At 39.2% G+C, this 16,155-nt stretch overlaps 1 protein-coding gene across 1 annotated transcript in view; it reads right to left on the reverse strand.

Annotated features, from left to right (window-relative positions):
* Positions 1-16,155, reverse strand: part of slc24a3 (solute carrier family 24 member 3) — a 112,065-nt gene that overhangs the window by 77,565 nt on the left and 18,345 nt on the right. Inside the window, exon 2 of the mRNA XM_034122149.1 lies at positions 4,028-4,153. Within this exon, the coding sequence (XP_033978040.1) occupies positions 4,028-4,153 (126 nt within the window). The remainder of the gene's footprint in view (positions 1-4,027; positions 4,154-16,155) is intronic.

Below are 16,155 nucleotides of genomic sequence, written 5' to 3' on the forward strand. Positions count from 1 at the left end.
AACAATACAAAAATGAACCTGAAAATGACCTTAATATGTCCTTAACTGGTTTATAAAGAAAAATAATTGATAAGAACGTAGGCGGACTAGATTACACAGAAACTGCCATTCTGTTGACGCTAGCACGCCAACTTCAGAGCAGTTATCTAAAAACACAACTGTTAGTATTGCTGTGACCTAGACTAGATGTTAAATATTCGTCATCTTTATTTAAATGCTATTTAACTGTGTTTGGATTCTAATATTGCAGGAAGATGAACAAATAAAACAATTCAAATGAACCACTCTCTCTGTTTCTAAGATTATTGACATTCTCCACATCAGATCAAATATTTGTTTTGAAGGATTATTGCGTGCAAATGTTTCCAAATCATCAGGAAGATGCTTGTGCGTACATCTCCTCATTTTGCGCTGTATCTTTAAGGCTTGAAACTTGAAATGTTATGTTACAAAAGAGCAAGAGAGATAGAAAAACACAAAAAAGCAGGAGACAGCGAGTGCTCTGGGGGGACAAGAGAGCTGAACAGATGATAATGGAGCGACAGAATAAAAAAGAGAGAGCGAGTGAGGCATAAGGAGCACTTTTTGAAGGGCCCTTTTAGTGCAGGAAAGCAGGAATAATCCCTATTAAGATAATTAGTGTTTCAGCGGACAAAGCGTAATTAAACAGAAACAGGCTATAAACAATGTGCTGTCTAAATATAACTCATCCGTACAAATTCAGTCTGCAGACTGCACAATCCGGTGTCTGTGCACCCCAAACTGCAGGCAGGAGGAACGCTGTGTGTGAGTGTGAGAGTGTGAGAGTGTGTGTGTGTGTGTGTGTGTGTGTGTGTGTGTGTGTGTGTGTGTGTGTGTGTGTGTGTGTGTGTGTGTGTGTGTGTGTGTGTGTGTGTGTGTGTGTGTGAGGGCGGTGTGTTTACAATGAGATCAAGAGAATGCTTGGCAGGACGTCAGCCTTGTAAAGCCCCAGGATTCCACATGGAAAACACTCACACACTCCGCGCCTTGGGGAAAACACACACACACACACACACCACAAACATACAACATGAGAGCTTTTGGTACGCACAAAGGGATCTGACACATAGAGATACGAGCAGCGTGACGACAGCAGCGTTTCGTCTATTGTAGAAAAAAAGAGGATTTCTACCTGGGAGAAGTTTTTTTTTAATCCGCTTTCATCTGAATGCCAACATCTCCCTCAAGCTCTCTCCCGGTTTGTCTTTAGCTGCTCCACAGAGGAAGTGCTGTCCTTTTTTACCGTCAGTCAAGCTTCTCTGTAGACAGCTCTCCTGAGATTTTCAGTGTATGGTTCTGTGTGTGTGTGTGTGTGTGTGTGTGTGTGTGTGTGTGTGTGTGTGTGTGTGTGTGTGTGTGTGTGTGTGTGTGTGTGTGTGTGTGTGTGTGTGTGTGTGTGTGTGTGTGTGTGTGTGTGTGTGTGTGTGGATGTTGATATTTTACGGGATGATAAAAAACATTGACCCGTTGGTGGTGCTAGATAAGTCCATAGCACTGTGAATGCAGTAGGCAGATGTGGCTCAGGGGTTAAATGGGAGTCTAACAATCAAAGGGTCTGTGATTTGATTCCCAGTCCCTGCAGTGGATATGTTTAAGTCTATTTGGGCAAGATAGGTAACCCAATATTGCTCCTGATGGCATGTCTATGGTATTGATCATTTGTAAGTGGCTATGGATAAAATCGTCAGCTAAATTAATTCATTCACTCTTTTTATCAGTTTATGTGGCCCGGGACAGTTTACAAAAAATATAATTTCCTTATTATAGAACTGTATGCTGCTTTACAGAAGTATGGTGTCCACAAACTACATGTCCCACAATGCTTCTTATTTGGTGACCTTATTTGGCACTCCAGGCCAGAGGTGGGGACTCGAGTCACATGACTTGACTCGATTCGGACTCGAGTCGCATATTTTTGGACTTGAGACTTGCTTGACTAACATTGATAAAAGACTTGACTTGACTTTGACTTGGTATTCATGACTTGAGACTTGACTTAAGCTTGAGACAGATGACTTGAAAGGACTTGACTGTTTAAAATTAAATATTTGCGTTTGTTTTTGTATTGAGATATTACATTTAGTTTTTTCGAAACGTGATTGGGTGATTATAGCGCCATGCGCGCAAACTAGGGATGCCAGAAACTGACCATGATCAAATTCGAAAATCGGACAGCCCTGGCGAATATTAATCGATGAAGCATTGCAAAGAGAAGACAAAACGGTAAATGAACACTAGAACCGCCAAGGGATTCATTTTGACTAACCCCGATACTGACGTGCTGTCAGGAGAGGGAGAGAGAGAGAGAGAGGAAAAGAGATGCCTCCTTTATTTCCCCTGTGTTATTATCAGAAGTTACTGTAAACTGTTGAATAATGTAGTTCATCTACTTTTAGTAGTTTGTTTAAATGTTTTAATTATGTTGTTTTTGTTTGTAGAAGTGCATCATTCCTTGATTTATTGTAAAAATGAATCTGAACTTTTTGATCTGTTATGATGATAAACTGAAGCAATTTCTAAATTAACCCAATTAAGTGAGTTTTAAATCGTCCTACTTTTAGTTTATAAGGAAATTATGAAGAGGAACAAATTAAATGATTTGAAAATGATATCTATGTAGGTGCTGACGCTGTTGGCGGTTCTAGTGTTAACAGACATTTAAATTAAATATGTGTAATTGCAAATGCCATATATGATTTTCTTACCTGGAATTCTGCCTTTTTGAACAGACTTTTTGATTGAGTCCTAGCTATATTGTCTGCAGTTCTAGGGTTAATATGAATCTAATATGATTGTCATCGGTCTAAATTAGATTTCAAATTATTAACTGTGTAATGAAGATCATAGTGTGGGTTGAATCCATTTTCATAACCACTGTCTTTTAACTGATTTAAATGCGGAAACTGGGCTTATTCATCAGAATTCCGTATGACTTGACTTGACTTGACTTGCTTGACCTGAGCAATGACTTGACTTGACTTGCTTGACTCTCACCACAGTGACTTGGGACTTGCTTGATACTTGTAGGTCAAGACTTGAGACTTGCTCATGACTTGCACATGTAGGACTTACTCCCACCTCTGCTCCAGGCAGTGTGCTGCTGCTACAAAGCATTGGCAGTGCTCAGGGAATACAATTTATGATGGAACACCGAGGCCAAACACTTAGCCAAGTTTGCTAGCATCAGCCACCATTAAAAGCAAGAAAAGTCCAAGAATTAAGATGCAGCCAGCATTTTCAACAGAATATGTGACCCTCTCTGTCAACTCCAGTCGGATGTCGCTAGGGCACATTCTGCGATTGGTCCTTTTGTGTCTATGCACATACATTAATGCATGTGGTTTTTTCACAGACCTTATGTTTTAAAATTGTTATAATAAATTGTGCAATTGTTGTACACTTGAATATCTGCTTGCAATTATTTCCCCTAGACTTCAGCTTTCAGAGATAGTTATTTTTCAAGTTATTACTTTGACCAGAAATGATCAAATGCTGAGGCTATGTAATAATATAAAGAATAGATATATCTATATAGTCTTAAAGTTACCACCGGCCCTTAAAGAACGTTTTTCCTATGATTAAAACTAGGTGTCTGCTGTAGCACCGGGACTTACTACAGAAGAGAATTTGGAAGAAATGTGGACCTCGGAAATTCTCTTTATATACATTGCATATTCATCACTGCCTGCATATTGATATGTAGTGAACACCACTCCTTTGCATAGTGACAACACAAGTGGTCCCATTACGCTTCTCTGGGGAATACCTATATAGTCTATAACCATATCCAAAGAAAGAGATAAGGAAGAAGAGCCATACCTCACACCATTTTGGCCAAAAGAAATAAAGAAATATAATGTGGCATATTGGGCTTTGGCTCTGATAAGACATAGTAGAGATTGGCAACTCTACAGTAATATACAGTTGTATCATACACGTATCATACACTAATAAGAGCTTCTTGTGCCATGTATTTGTTTTGCATGGATCTCAGTCTAAGTCTTACCTGGGTCTGTGCAGTTTTTTTCCAGCTCTGGGAAGAGCTTTGAATCATTTTCGTAGACTTCTTGCAAAAGGTGACGACTCTCCCACTTCAGACCCTCCTCAACCATGGAACTGGAAACGTAATATCCTGAAAAGTCAGAAAAAAACAGAAAGGAAGAGAAAGAGATGGAGGAATGTTTAGAATGGTTTCATTAAGAACCTATTCCCTGCAAACAAATGACCAAACAAACCATTAGTGACAGCTCTATCCCAGGGCAGTTTGCTTGTTGAAAAGGCTGAATGCATCACGTTGCATTTGAGAATCTCAGTTTTATCTAGCAAAATAATAATACTTTCAAAGAAAACCATTTTTTTATTTCTGCAGCTATACATTAGGTAGTGACGTCTTATTCTTAAAATAGATGCATGTTACGATGCCCCTCATGCACTCAATTTCAGAAACAGCACAATGGCTGTGATGCAGAAGCTCGTAGTTACGTATTTAATTGACATTCCTGAACACTCCAAACCTCGTCCCCACAGAACAAAGGCAGATGAGACATGCATCTTGTGTCACCAGGATCCTGCGGGAGCATTGGTATGGCAGCACGTTGAGCGCCGCAAGGCCAATCATTCCAGCTCAGTCATCTAGGTCACGGTATCCTCAAGCGCCCCACCTCCGACCCATCTCCTTTCCCACCATGCAACAGGCCTTGACTTAGGTGCAGAGAATGCCGGGTCTTCTATACATAGCTAGACTATATTTATAAAAATGTAGAAACATGAAAGCCATGTCAGAGGCAGTTGGTAGAATGAATAGAACAGGATTCTTCAGATAGATGATTGTAGCTGCTGTAGTATGGCAGTGCATTTGCTTGAAAATATATGTTATGCTAATAACTGTGAACGAAAACAAAGTCTCAAGGACCAGGTTGTCAGGTTCAAACAAAAGATTCAGTTTTTAACATTGTCCATTTATTTTTGTGCACCTTTGCAGTTGCAGTTCGAGACGATTTTTACTGGGGGGCCGTACTGGGGCCCGTTATTTTATAAAAAGGTCACATTTAAAAGGCGAAAAAGAGACGAAGGGGACGGCCCAAGATTTCAACATATTTTGTCAAGTCTAGAATCATAGCCACAATAAAAAACAAAGCAAAACAGGATTGGTATTTGTTTTAGTGACAGAATTTGTTTCAATGACTTGACGCAATTTGATTAAATGACATTATCAAAAGAAAGACAATCTTGTTTTTCTTACCAAAGCTACAGCACAGTCTTTGATGTCACACATTCAAAAACTGTATTATCATGAATATTTATTTTCGAGGGGGGCCAGAGGCGGTTTCAAGCTCAGTACCAAGCCCCCCCACTCCTGAATTGTCCATGCCGCTTGGATTGTATTTTTTAGAATTTGCTGAAGGAGGAATGTAAACAGCAACGACAAAAATATTAGTGTTTTTTACTGTCAGTTAATATAGATGTCGAACATTAACAATTCAATATTAACAACACATTATCCATCAACTTTATTTTTGACCTCCGAGCACCATTTATATAAGCAAATAATTGTCCTCTTCTTATCCAACTAGAGTCCTGCACTCTGTCCTGCCTGTCAAGTGCAACAGCTTGATTTGGGATGCCACTGTGGAGCCAGAGCTGAGTAAAGATGTGGGCACAACAGTCTCTGATCTCATGGGGCTAGGTTAGCCCAAGTATTATTTCATCCATCTCACTGTACGACAACCTTACATCAGCAAGAGCAGTGGAAGAGCTTTGGCGGAGTTACAGTAGCTTAGCTCCCATCTGAGGTCTAGTTTTTTTCTCCTAAGGCGGATACTCTGCACAAAAACGTTACAATCCATATGTAGAATACAAAATAAGTGTCTCATGCTTGTCAGTGAGGATGACAATGTAAGAGATGATTATGACGCCATTAGCTAAATTAGACTAAAGCTACAGTTTAATCAGAAGAAACGTGTGCTAATTAGCTAGCAAGAAGTTTCATTATATAGTATGAAAAAATATCACTTTCACACATTCCGTTAAAAATATGCTCTGCTGCTACGAAAGCATGCTGCTCCAAATATCTGAATGTCACAGTACAGAGTGTGCTAAGGCACTTCATCACTATTTACGAAGGCCCCCTAAGTCTAAGAGGTGCAATGCAACAAAGGTGTGAACCCCTGAGAAAGTGTTTAACCTCCTAAGTAATTATTGTCATTGATTATTATCTTGTAATGAGCCCCTTTCCATTTGAAGGAAATTTGAATTTTGTATAACCACCCTTTTTAAACAAGGTAATTAATGTAAAATCAGTGCAACCCAATTACTTAACATTTTGTTTTTACCCTCTCTTCCTTTTTGGCTGATGTGATCAAAGTAAAAAGATTTAGAGTGTAACACTAAAAAGGCTAATGTGCTTCATCTGACTGGCATTGATTTGATTGACAGTGGCTTAACTACAGACATGTTCTCTGGTTATTGGCTTCTTTTTGCTGCTTGGTCAAAAAGGTTTTGGTCCCAATTGGCAATGACAACATTGATGTGAGCAATAAAGATGTGCTGTATAGCCTTCTTTGTAACGAAACAAAGTTATATTCAGGGGTGCACATAACTGGTACGCAGGTACGCATGCGCGGCAACAATCTGAAATGCGTAACGTCACTTGTGTCACAACGCGCCTTTGCGTACCTGATAGGTCATCAAAACAAAACACATATTTCGCCTACACATGTTTCTTGTCAATACTCAGTGGAGTAAATTATTAGACATGTCCAAAAAAAACAAAGACATTAAGCAGCCACTTTGCCGTTTCGCTCCCTGCTAAAATCTTCAGACTTTCTATGACTGATTGAACTGGGTGCTGGCCGTGCCGCGCAGGACATAACCGACGGACCTGTGAAGCTTCACAGGAGGCAGAGGCTTAGATCACTGGACGACAGAGTTGGTCGCCGTGTGCACAGACGGAGCTGCTGTTAACGTCGGTGTGTACAACAGAATTGTACCAAAACTACGTCAACTGGCTGCGGTGGGAGACTCCCCTGTGCACATTCTGTGCCCCGCGCACACACTGGAGAACTGCGCAAAATCAGCTGATCACAACGTCCACGCTCTGTGGTCAAGCTGCTGCAGTTTTATTTACAACAAAGTGGAGTAAAACACACAGCTGCAAACTTACTCAGGCTGTTAATGGAAGAGTTTGAAATCAGACAGAGGTGGAAGAAGTGTTACTCAAGTAAAATTAGAAAAGTATTATCATCAACACCTAGTTAAAGTAGCGACAGTAAAAGTAGTCATTTTGCAGATTGGTCCATTTCATAATAATGTATATGATATGTTTTATAATTATTGATCATTAAAGTGTTTAAAAATTAGTTTGAATGACTTTGTATACTGCAGGGTAGCTTGTGGATTTACTCCAGGTGGAACTAAAGTCTGATTTAACACTTGATTATATTTTCACATCATTCATCCACATCTGTAAAGTAACTAAAGGTATTAAATAAATGTAGTGGAAGAAAAGTACATGATTTACCTCTGAACTGTAGTGGAGTAGAAGTACAAAGTAGCATAAAATAGAAATACTCAAGTAAACTACAAGTATCTTAAATTGTACCTAAGTACAGTACTTGAATAAGTGTACTTTGTTACTTCCCACCTCTGAAATCAGATATGACTTCAAGTCATGTGATAATTTCTTAGTATGTGATCCTTCAACTTGGCCTCAGGAAATGCAAGGACTTCACAGTTTTGGCAACAAGTTTTGGAGAAAGCAAATCGGAGGCTTACAAAGAGACAGGGAGGTGCATCTTCATCATCTTCATCATCTAGCATGCAAGAAGTGTAAATAGAGGACAGTGAAGGAGACACTGAGGAGGACAGTGAGGAAGACTGCACTTATTAACACCACGCTTCATGTGGGGTGAGTACCAAACGCTGTCTCCTGGTACTCATCTGAGTAACTCACTCAAAAAGTTATGTGCACACCTGGTTATATTCACATGCTCTCATGTGCTGAATGCATTTACCTTATTTTCAAATATTTTCAAAGCTGAATTTAGTAGTCCGGAAGATAGACCTCCGCATGGTACCTTGAACCTTTGTACTTCTTTGCATTAAGTTCTGTACTTTTTGTATCTATTGTTAATATAGATATATAGTATACATAGGATATACAGGATATGACTGGGTGAATTGTTGCTGTTCAATAAGCAGGACTGCTTTATAGCAACCCTGGATTTATATAGGATTTTTTTTGCATCAGTGAGGTGATGAAATACAGTTATGTGTAGGGTATCTAAGATTAGCCCCAAAAAGATATATCCCTCTTTTTACAAAAAAGCTTCACCTTCATGTGTGTGCTCTGGGAACATGGACAGGGATTTTGCTGTTAAACTAATTAAAGAGGACACATTATGCTCGTTTTTAGGTGCATATTTGGTTTTTGTGTTTCTTCTGTGACATATAATTGTACAGGTTCAAAAAAGGTATTTATTTTCCGCATACTGCCTGTGCTGCAGCACCTCTTTTCACCCTCTGTCTGAAACCAGAGCCCAGTCTGCTCTGATTGGTTAGCTGGTTTAGATTTATCAACCACTTGTTGGAATAGTCCCTTAGCAAATCACGTACAATGTGTTGAAGTGCTAGACAATAGAAGGGCAAGGTTATATAGTGATGTCATTATAATCCGGAAGTAAACGAAGGAGTCCAATGGAGGCGTTTCAGGCAGGGGGGGGGATGTGTGGGAGAGAAACTCCCTCTGGAGGGAACACAGGGATTTTAGCCTTTGCAGACCATTTTAAAGCACAGAAGCCTATACACACTAAAGGGAAGGACATCAAAAAAAAACATTCCAACCATTGTATTGAGAAATGTCAGAGACTTCCTAAAACCTGGACAAATAAAACTAACCTGAACCTCTAGATGCATGAGTGAGCTTTTACTATCAGCTGCAGAAAACATTTTAAAACAAACACAATGCACAGCTGCGCAGCAACACTTGCTCACAGTGTGTATTGTTCTACAAAGAGAACTGAAGGGTGAAATCTGCCAAGCTTCATCAGTGCCAAAGCTTCTATCCAGCTGTGTGCTTTTGCCCTCTTACTGTATGCTATTCCCCTGAGCCTATATCTCTGTGTGTGTGTGTGTGTGTGTGTGTGTGTGTGTGTGTGTGTGTGTGTGTGTGTGTGTGTGTGTGTGTGACATTAGTAGAAGACATTTGAACAACTTTACAGTTTGAAACATACTGAACAGAGCCCTCAGGAAACCTTTCTATCGCTTGTCATTACTTATTAACTTAGCTGTGAATTAGACAGCAAACACACACACATGAACACAGGCAATAATCAACAGAGTGAAGGTACACTCAACCAGTGTGTAATGGTTGGAGACACACTCACACTGAAACACACACAGACCTTGGTGAGTGTTTAATGTGACTGGTGGTCCAGTGAAGCAGAATGCATCACAAATGTTGCGGTTACTATGGTGATGTGACATAATAGATAAGATGCAGAGGGTGGGAGGTGCATGACATAACACTGAGTTACGCACGCATATGCACACAGACGGAAGCACACGCACGCACGCACACACACACACACACACGCACGCACACACACACACACACACACACACACACACACACACACACACACACACACACACACACACACACACAACACACACACACACACACACACACACACACACACACACACACACACACACACACACACACACACACACACACACACACACACACACACACACACACACACACACACACACACACACACACTTAACGCACATGTTATCAGATGTGTGTGCAGAACTGTCAGTCACACAGGTACACACACTAACAGTTATATCAGTATTGTACCAGTTCAACATGGAAGACTGGAAAAGGAAGATTGCCTTATTCCTACCCGCATGTGAATACAGAGGGACATTTTTAAGAACAATTATTTTCCTCCTTCAATGAAAAAGATTTATGATGAGGGTAAGACCCATTTTAGGATGGGTCATGTTTAAATTCAATCTGTCACAATGGTGTGTTGCAAAGGGTGTTGCTGTCCTACTACCTAGGGCACAGGTATTTATATTTTCATAATTTCACATGATTGGATTTGTTTGACCCCAAAAAGGAATGCTGTTTTTGACCGCTGTGATGCGAGTTTTTGTAAGTACTAAAAGGATTGTTTGGGCCATCAATGAATGGAATATGAATGGAAATGGACTCATGCTACTTTATGATAAACACGACGAAAATACATGCAATGTATTTGATGCAACTAGAAACAAGCCTAACTATTCTTCAGCAACAAACAAACTGTATCTTATAAGCACAGAATAGTGCGTCAGCCAGGTCATTCCCGGGAGTTAAAACACCAGAGTAGTTTTAGTATAAGGCTAACACTCCTACAATTAGCAATGTGGGGTTAAGTATCTTGCCCAAGGACACATCAACATGTTGACCACAGGGACTTGGTTTATGAACCATGAACCTACCTATTGATGAAGGACCATCTACCGCCTGAGCCACCTAGCAAGACAGCTGGACGCCTACTGACTTTGGAATGAAATCTGGTACTAATTGTGATCCCTAAAGAATACCAAATGGTTTTGCTGACATTGTATGTAGCCAAAAGTCCATAAAAACAAAACAATAACGTGAAAGACACTAAAGTAGCAAGATGATAGGGACTGCAGAATTCTTTGTGGGTTTGTGACACCAAGTAACTACTTTCAGATGACGCACTATAATGTTTGCTTGAACGAACATATTGGTATGTGCACCTGTGAAGAAAGTCAGCTAAAAAGAGAGCCATAACACTAACCCTAATACCGAAAGAAAGTAGGTAAATATTAAGTGTATATACAAATGTATATGGATTTTTCACTAGATTTCCGACAGTTTGGAGTTAGCCAACATGTGCTGTACCTGAAGAATCACCCACCTTATAGATCTAGGTCAGCAGTGTATGTGATTCATGGGACTCCAGGGGAATCAACACCAAGGGCAATGGAATGAACCTCAAACATACTCATCTGCGTCTTGACATATCTTGATACATCTTCCTCCCCACTACACTCATTCATTCATCTCTGCCTCTCACTAACACACTGTCCTATATTGGCCAAAGTCTATACTGTACGTCCAAGTCGACCCCATCACGTCACGTATCATGGCCGCCCATCGCTCCTCGCTGTCATGTTTAATTAGCTACTTTATCTTCATTAGGTTCCTTTGGCAGGCATGTGTGTGTATGCATGTGAGTACATATGTGTGTGCACATTTCTCTAGCCATGAAAACACATCTGAGTGTGTGCAGGGCCTTCACAAGTCTGTTAAAGTGTGTGTGTGTGTGTGTGTGTGTGTGTGTGTGTGTGTGTGTGTGTGTGTGTGTGTGTGTGTGTGTGTGTGTGTGTGTGTGTGTGTGTGTGTGTGTGTGTGTGTGTTTGTGTGTGTGTGTGTGTGTTGTTGTTGGTGAGTGCTAGATACAACCTTGTCCCTGGAGAAAGAAGAATCAGGCCACGAGCACATGGCTCTTACTATACAGCGCTGTAACATTCTACACGTGATTCCAACATCCTTGGCTCCCCATCATAGGACATACAATATCTAGGTTGCTGTTTTGTATGCAATATTATACAACAAATACATTATACAATCGTAGAAATACATAAATATTCATACATGATTACATTACATTAGCATCAGGCGCCAGTGTTGATCAAAGAATTAGATGTGTTTTATGTTGGGAATAAAGGTCACCATGGACAAAAAGTCATGAGACTATAGTAATATACTGCAACATACAGAATTATACATACAGCAACTAATACTATTCAGAGTATAAGTCCGAAAATAACATGTAGCGGCTGTAATGCTGGATGAATAGAAAAAAAAAAGTCTTCTAGATGGGTAACACATAATATAATGTTGCACTAATTTAAAAAAGAAAATCCAAAACATAGAGGCCATTGATCTACTACAGCAAGAGAAAGGGTTATTTTCTACTAAGGTTGCAGCAAGAGGAAGGACCATGGTGTCATAAAATAGGTTTATACATTTGGGCGGAGAGGGATATGAAATAGGCTATTTTCTGCATCTTAATGCAAAATTGGTTTCATGGTGAAACAAGGTTAAAGAGGACATATGCTCATTTCGGGTTCATATTGGTATTCATTTTCTCATACTGCCTCTCTTCACCCTCTGTCTGAAACCAATAGCCCAGTCTGTTCTGATTGCTTAGCTGGCCGGCTCTGTTGTGATTGGCCAACCCATAAGAGATGTGATGGAAATGTCCTGTCCCTTAGCCTATCATGTATAATGTGTTGGAGCGCTATCCAATAGAAGCGCAAGTGGTTATTAGTGATGTCAATATCTTAGGAAGTAAACAAAGAACTCCAATGAAGTGTTTCAGGCAGGGGGGGAGTGTGTGGGAGAGACCTCCCTCTGGAGGGAAGACAGGGATTTTAGCCTTTGCAGACCATTTACATGCACAAAAACATCTATAACACACCATAGGAAAGGGAAAACACCAAAAATAATAATAGGTCATATTTAAAGCTTGTTTAAGATTGTCCAAAATGGAAAGGGTTCATTTTCTGTAGAACACAAATGCAATCAGTACATTAGTCCATTAGTTTTTGATATTTTGTTATGAACAAGACCTCAATGTTGGTCCAGTATAAATCTGTGCCTGATGAAGATTTCAGATGAAAGGTTAAAGGATCACCAAAATCACCAGAAATCTGTATCTAATGTCATCATGGTTATGGCCAGCCAAAAGAACATCAATACTCAGCAACGCTAAAGTAAATGTATTCAAGTCTCTTCAGATCTACTATGCATATCATAACAAAAAGGAAATAAGGCTGAAAAGGACAGTTTGACTGACGGATGCTACGGCTGTGGCAAGTGAACCAGTTCTTTATTTCACTCCTTAAGTAACGCTAAATGACCTGTATTTTACCCCAGATGCCAATAACCCAGAGTGATAACCAGTTAAAATTGCATTAGCTAAAATCAGCAACCGATATCCATTGAACCATCAACAAACAGTCCTCTAACAAAGAAATACTGGATCATCTAAAACAATCAAAGCTAATACTACTCTATTACTTTAAAGGTTAGACTACATGCTGCACTCTTGTGTCTACACGAGTGTATGAGTGAAGATGACACACTTTGCAGCTGACTGTAAATACTTCTCTTTAGAAAAGTTTTACAGTCATGTTAAATGTTGAGCTAATGTGAGAGATGGACAGAGGAGGTGATGAGTCAGCAGATCATCAAAGCCACTATGTTGGGTTGTATTTACATAACTCCAGTGAATTAGCAAGGTTACATAATAGTTGATTTTCATAATAAATTGACTACTGTCCATGACTTTTTAAATTAAAGAAATGTTTTTCCTGAGATATACAATAAGCCAGGCCAAACAGGCAAACAAAGACAAACTTTGATTACATTATTACCCAGGAAGGATTTAACGTGCACTCATTTTCTGTTTTGTCACCAAAGTGAATTCGATTATGTGTCTTGTGTTTCTAGAACACGACTTTTTGGAGTTCAGTGTTATCAGCTGAAATGATTCACACAGCTCCTAAAATGCAACCCAAGTTGTAATACACTAAATTAATCCTTTAAAAAAAAGTAAGGACTTCAGTAAGTAATGAGTTAAAATAATTGACATGTATTGATAAGAAGGTTAAAATAATAGGAACCAATTGGTAGGTTGTAATCAGCTGCAGAATACATTGAGCCAATGTTCTCCTTTAGAGGAAATGTTGACGTCAAATATCAAGGCAAAGTGAGGATTTTATTATTTTAGAGACATCTGGTTCAAGCCCCATTATTGCAAAGTTTGGTTAAATACTTTGATTCTCATTGGTCAATTTGGAGATTCAGAGATCTGTTATTTCTTGATAGCAGACCACTGCTAAGGACACTCTACTTTAAGGTCATCAATCCACTGAAAGAAGTCCGGTCAATTTAACATCTTAAGTGGACGAAAGACAGACTAGTTTTACATCTGATATCTTAACAAAAAGCAACATGGAATACTATTTGAATACTGTATTATATATTGGGTTTGTGTTAAAAGTTGGATTTAACAGTCCCCAGTAAAGAGAAAAAAAGAGCATAAGAGAAGGAAAGAGGTTAAAAGACAGAGCGATGGACTTCAGAGAAATCAACAGAAGAAGACAGGCAGGAAGTAAACACTAACCGGAAGACTGATCAATGGAAAAGAAAATGTGAACAGACTTGGACAGTTATAGAAAACCTCGATCAGTGCTGCCGTCATTTTAAGTAACGTAGCTGTCCCCGTAGTTCCAGTCATGGTACGCCATGGAACAGACCATCTTTTGAATTAAGTTAATCATTTTTAAATCAGTATTGTGAATCAAATGGTTGGTTTATTTAGTAAGTATCCTAGTTATAAGCAGGATAATGTTGGGTGGGTCGCTGTTATCCTCTCATTAATCCCCTGCTCGCTGCACATTGTCCCTAAGATACATCACAGAGCATCAGTCCATGCTGCCATAACAGGATTTTTCCAAATAGTCAATGTGCTTTTGCGAATTGTACTTTTACACAGAACAGACATTCGGAAACATTCTTTCTACAAGTGCTGAGTGACTTCCACTCAATGCATGTGACACACCGCAGACACACACGCACCAGCTAAGCCTTGCCGTGTGATTGCCTGTCAATAAATCAATATGACTATTAGTGGTAACAATTTGAATGGTCTACTGGGCTCTACAATCAGCACAGTGCCTTGTAGACCATCACACACACCAACACTGTTGTGCAATAGCAATATCACTGCTTATGTGCAGTACATACAATGCAATAGTGTTGTAACTTGCTGCTAGTTCAATACTTTCCTATGTTACTTTGACAATGATGCTAGTTATTTTTTCATCTTGGATGTACAACATATAACACATATATATTTCACTTTTTTACTATTTTTCTTTTTTTATCTACTTGCAATATTCTTTCTGTTTTTTCTGTTTTATTGTGTTGCACTGTTGGAGGAGCCTGTGACCTAAGATTGTCATCGTCATAACTACACTGTAGCTATGTACGCATGACCAATAAAAGCCTTGAACTTTGAACCTTGAACATATGTATAATTGTATATATACACTCATGGGTTAAACATATGGCAACATAAGGAATCAATACATTCAAAGCTCACACAAGGTTTCTATTACTGTTACTTAACGAATGTGACACACTGTTAATGGTGTCTTTAGCTGAAAGTGTCAGGCGTCTGCTGTGAGTGTGTTGGAGCGCTGTCATCTCACATTGTTCCCATCGTCCTTCATTCTCATCTCTCTCTCTCTCTGTCTGTAGATGCTACCCAGGCAGGAGGCTCAGAGGCAGGGAGACTGTCAGTTGTTTAGTTTTCTTACATACATAAAGTCCCAGGCATCTGCCAATATGGAAGCACAATTATCTTGTCAGCCAATTATTTCGTTTTTACTTTATTTTGAAGTTGTATTATTGATTTCTAACAGTTTTCTCTCTGTTCAAAATTGATTTGGATAGAGTTCAATATTTTCTTGTCTGGTTTTCTGGGTCTGTGAAAAACATTTCTCTGTTTTTGGCTGAGATGCATTATTTCTTTTTGTATAATTGATTATATATTGCAAGTTGAGGGGTTTGGTTGAACAAGGTACGAACTATGTAATTTATTCAATGTTTTAAATAACAGCTTGAGACAGCTTTCCTTATCACAGTTTTTAACCTTTTTTAGAACATTTAATAAATTGTACGGTGTCCTTTGGTGCTATGAAAGGCGCTTTGATATAAAATGTATTATTATTATTAAATTACAGACCTACATTAATGCTCATAATGACAGGCTCCGAAACTAAGACAACATTCTAAAGCGATATGAAACAGAAGTGCAGAAAAACAATATAAGCTCCAACAAAAATATTTGAGACTATGTATCTATCACTACATTTAACCAGTCCTGAGCAGTGTGTAGCCAAGTGCCTGTGGAGTAACTCCACTTCCAAATCACTTTATCAATCATTTTTACTATTTAGCCCAATATCACAAAGGTGTGTCAGGGGGCTTTATATACTGTACAGCATTCAACATGTCATTAAAACATCCCC

This window comes from Trematomus bernacchii, unplaced genomic scaffold, assembly GCF_902827165.1.
Source record: "Trematomus bernacchii unplaced genomic scaffold, fTreBer1.1, whole genome shotgun sequence".
In the NCBI taxonomy this organism is placed as follows: domain Eukaryota; kingdom Metazoa; phylum Chordata; class Actinopteri; order Perciformes; family Nototheniidae; genus Trematomus; species Trematomus bernacchii.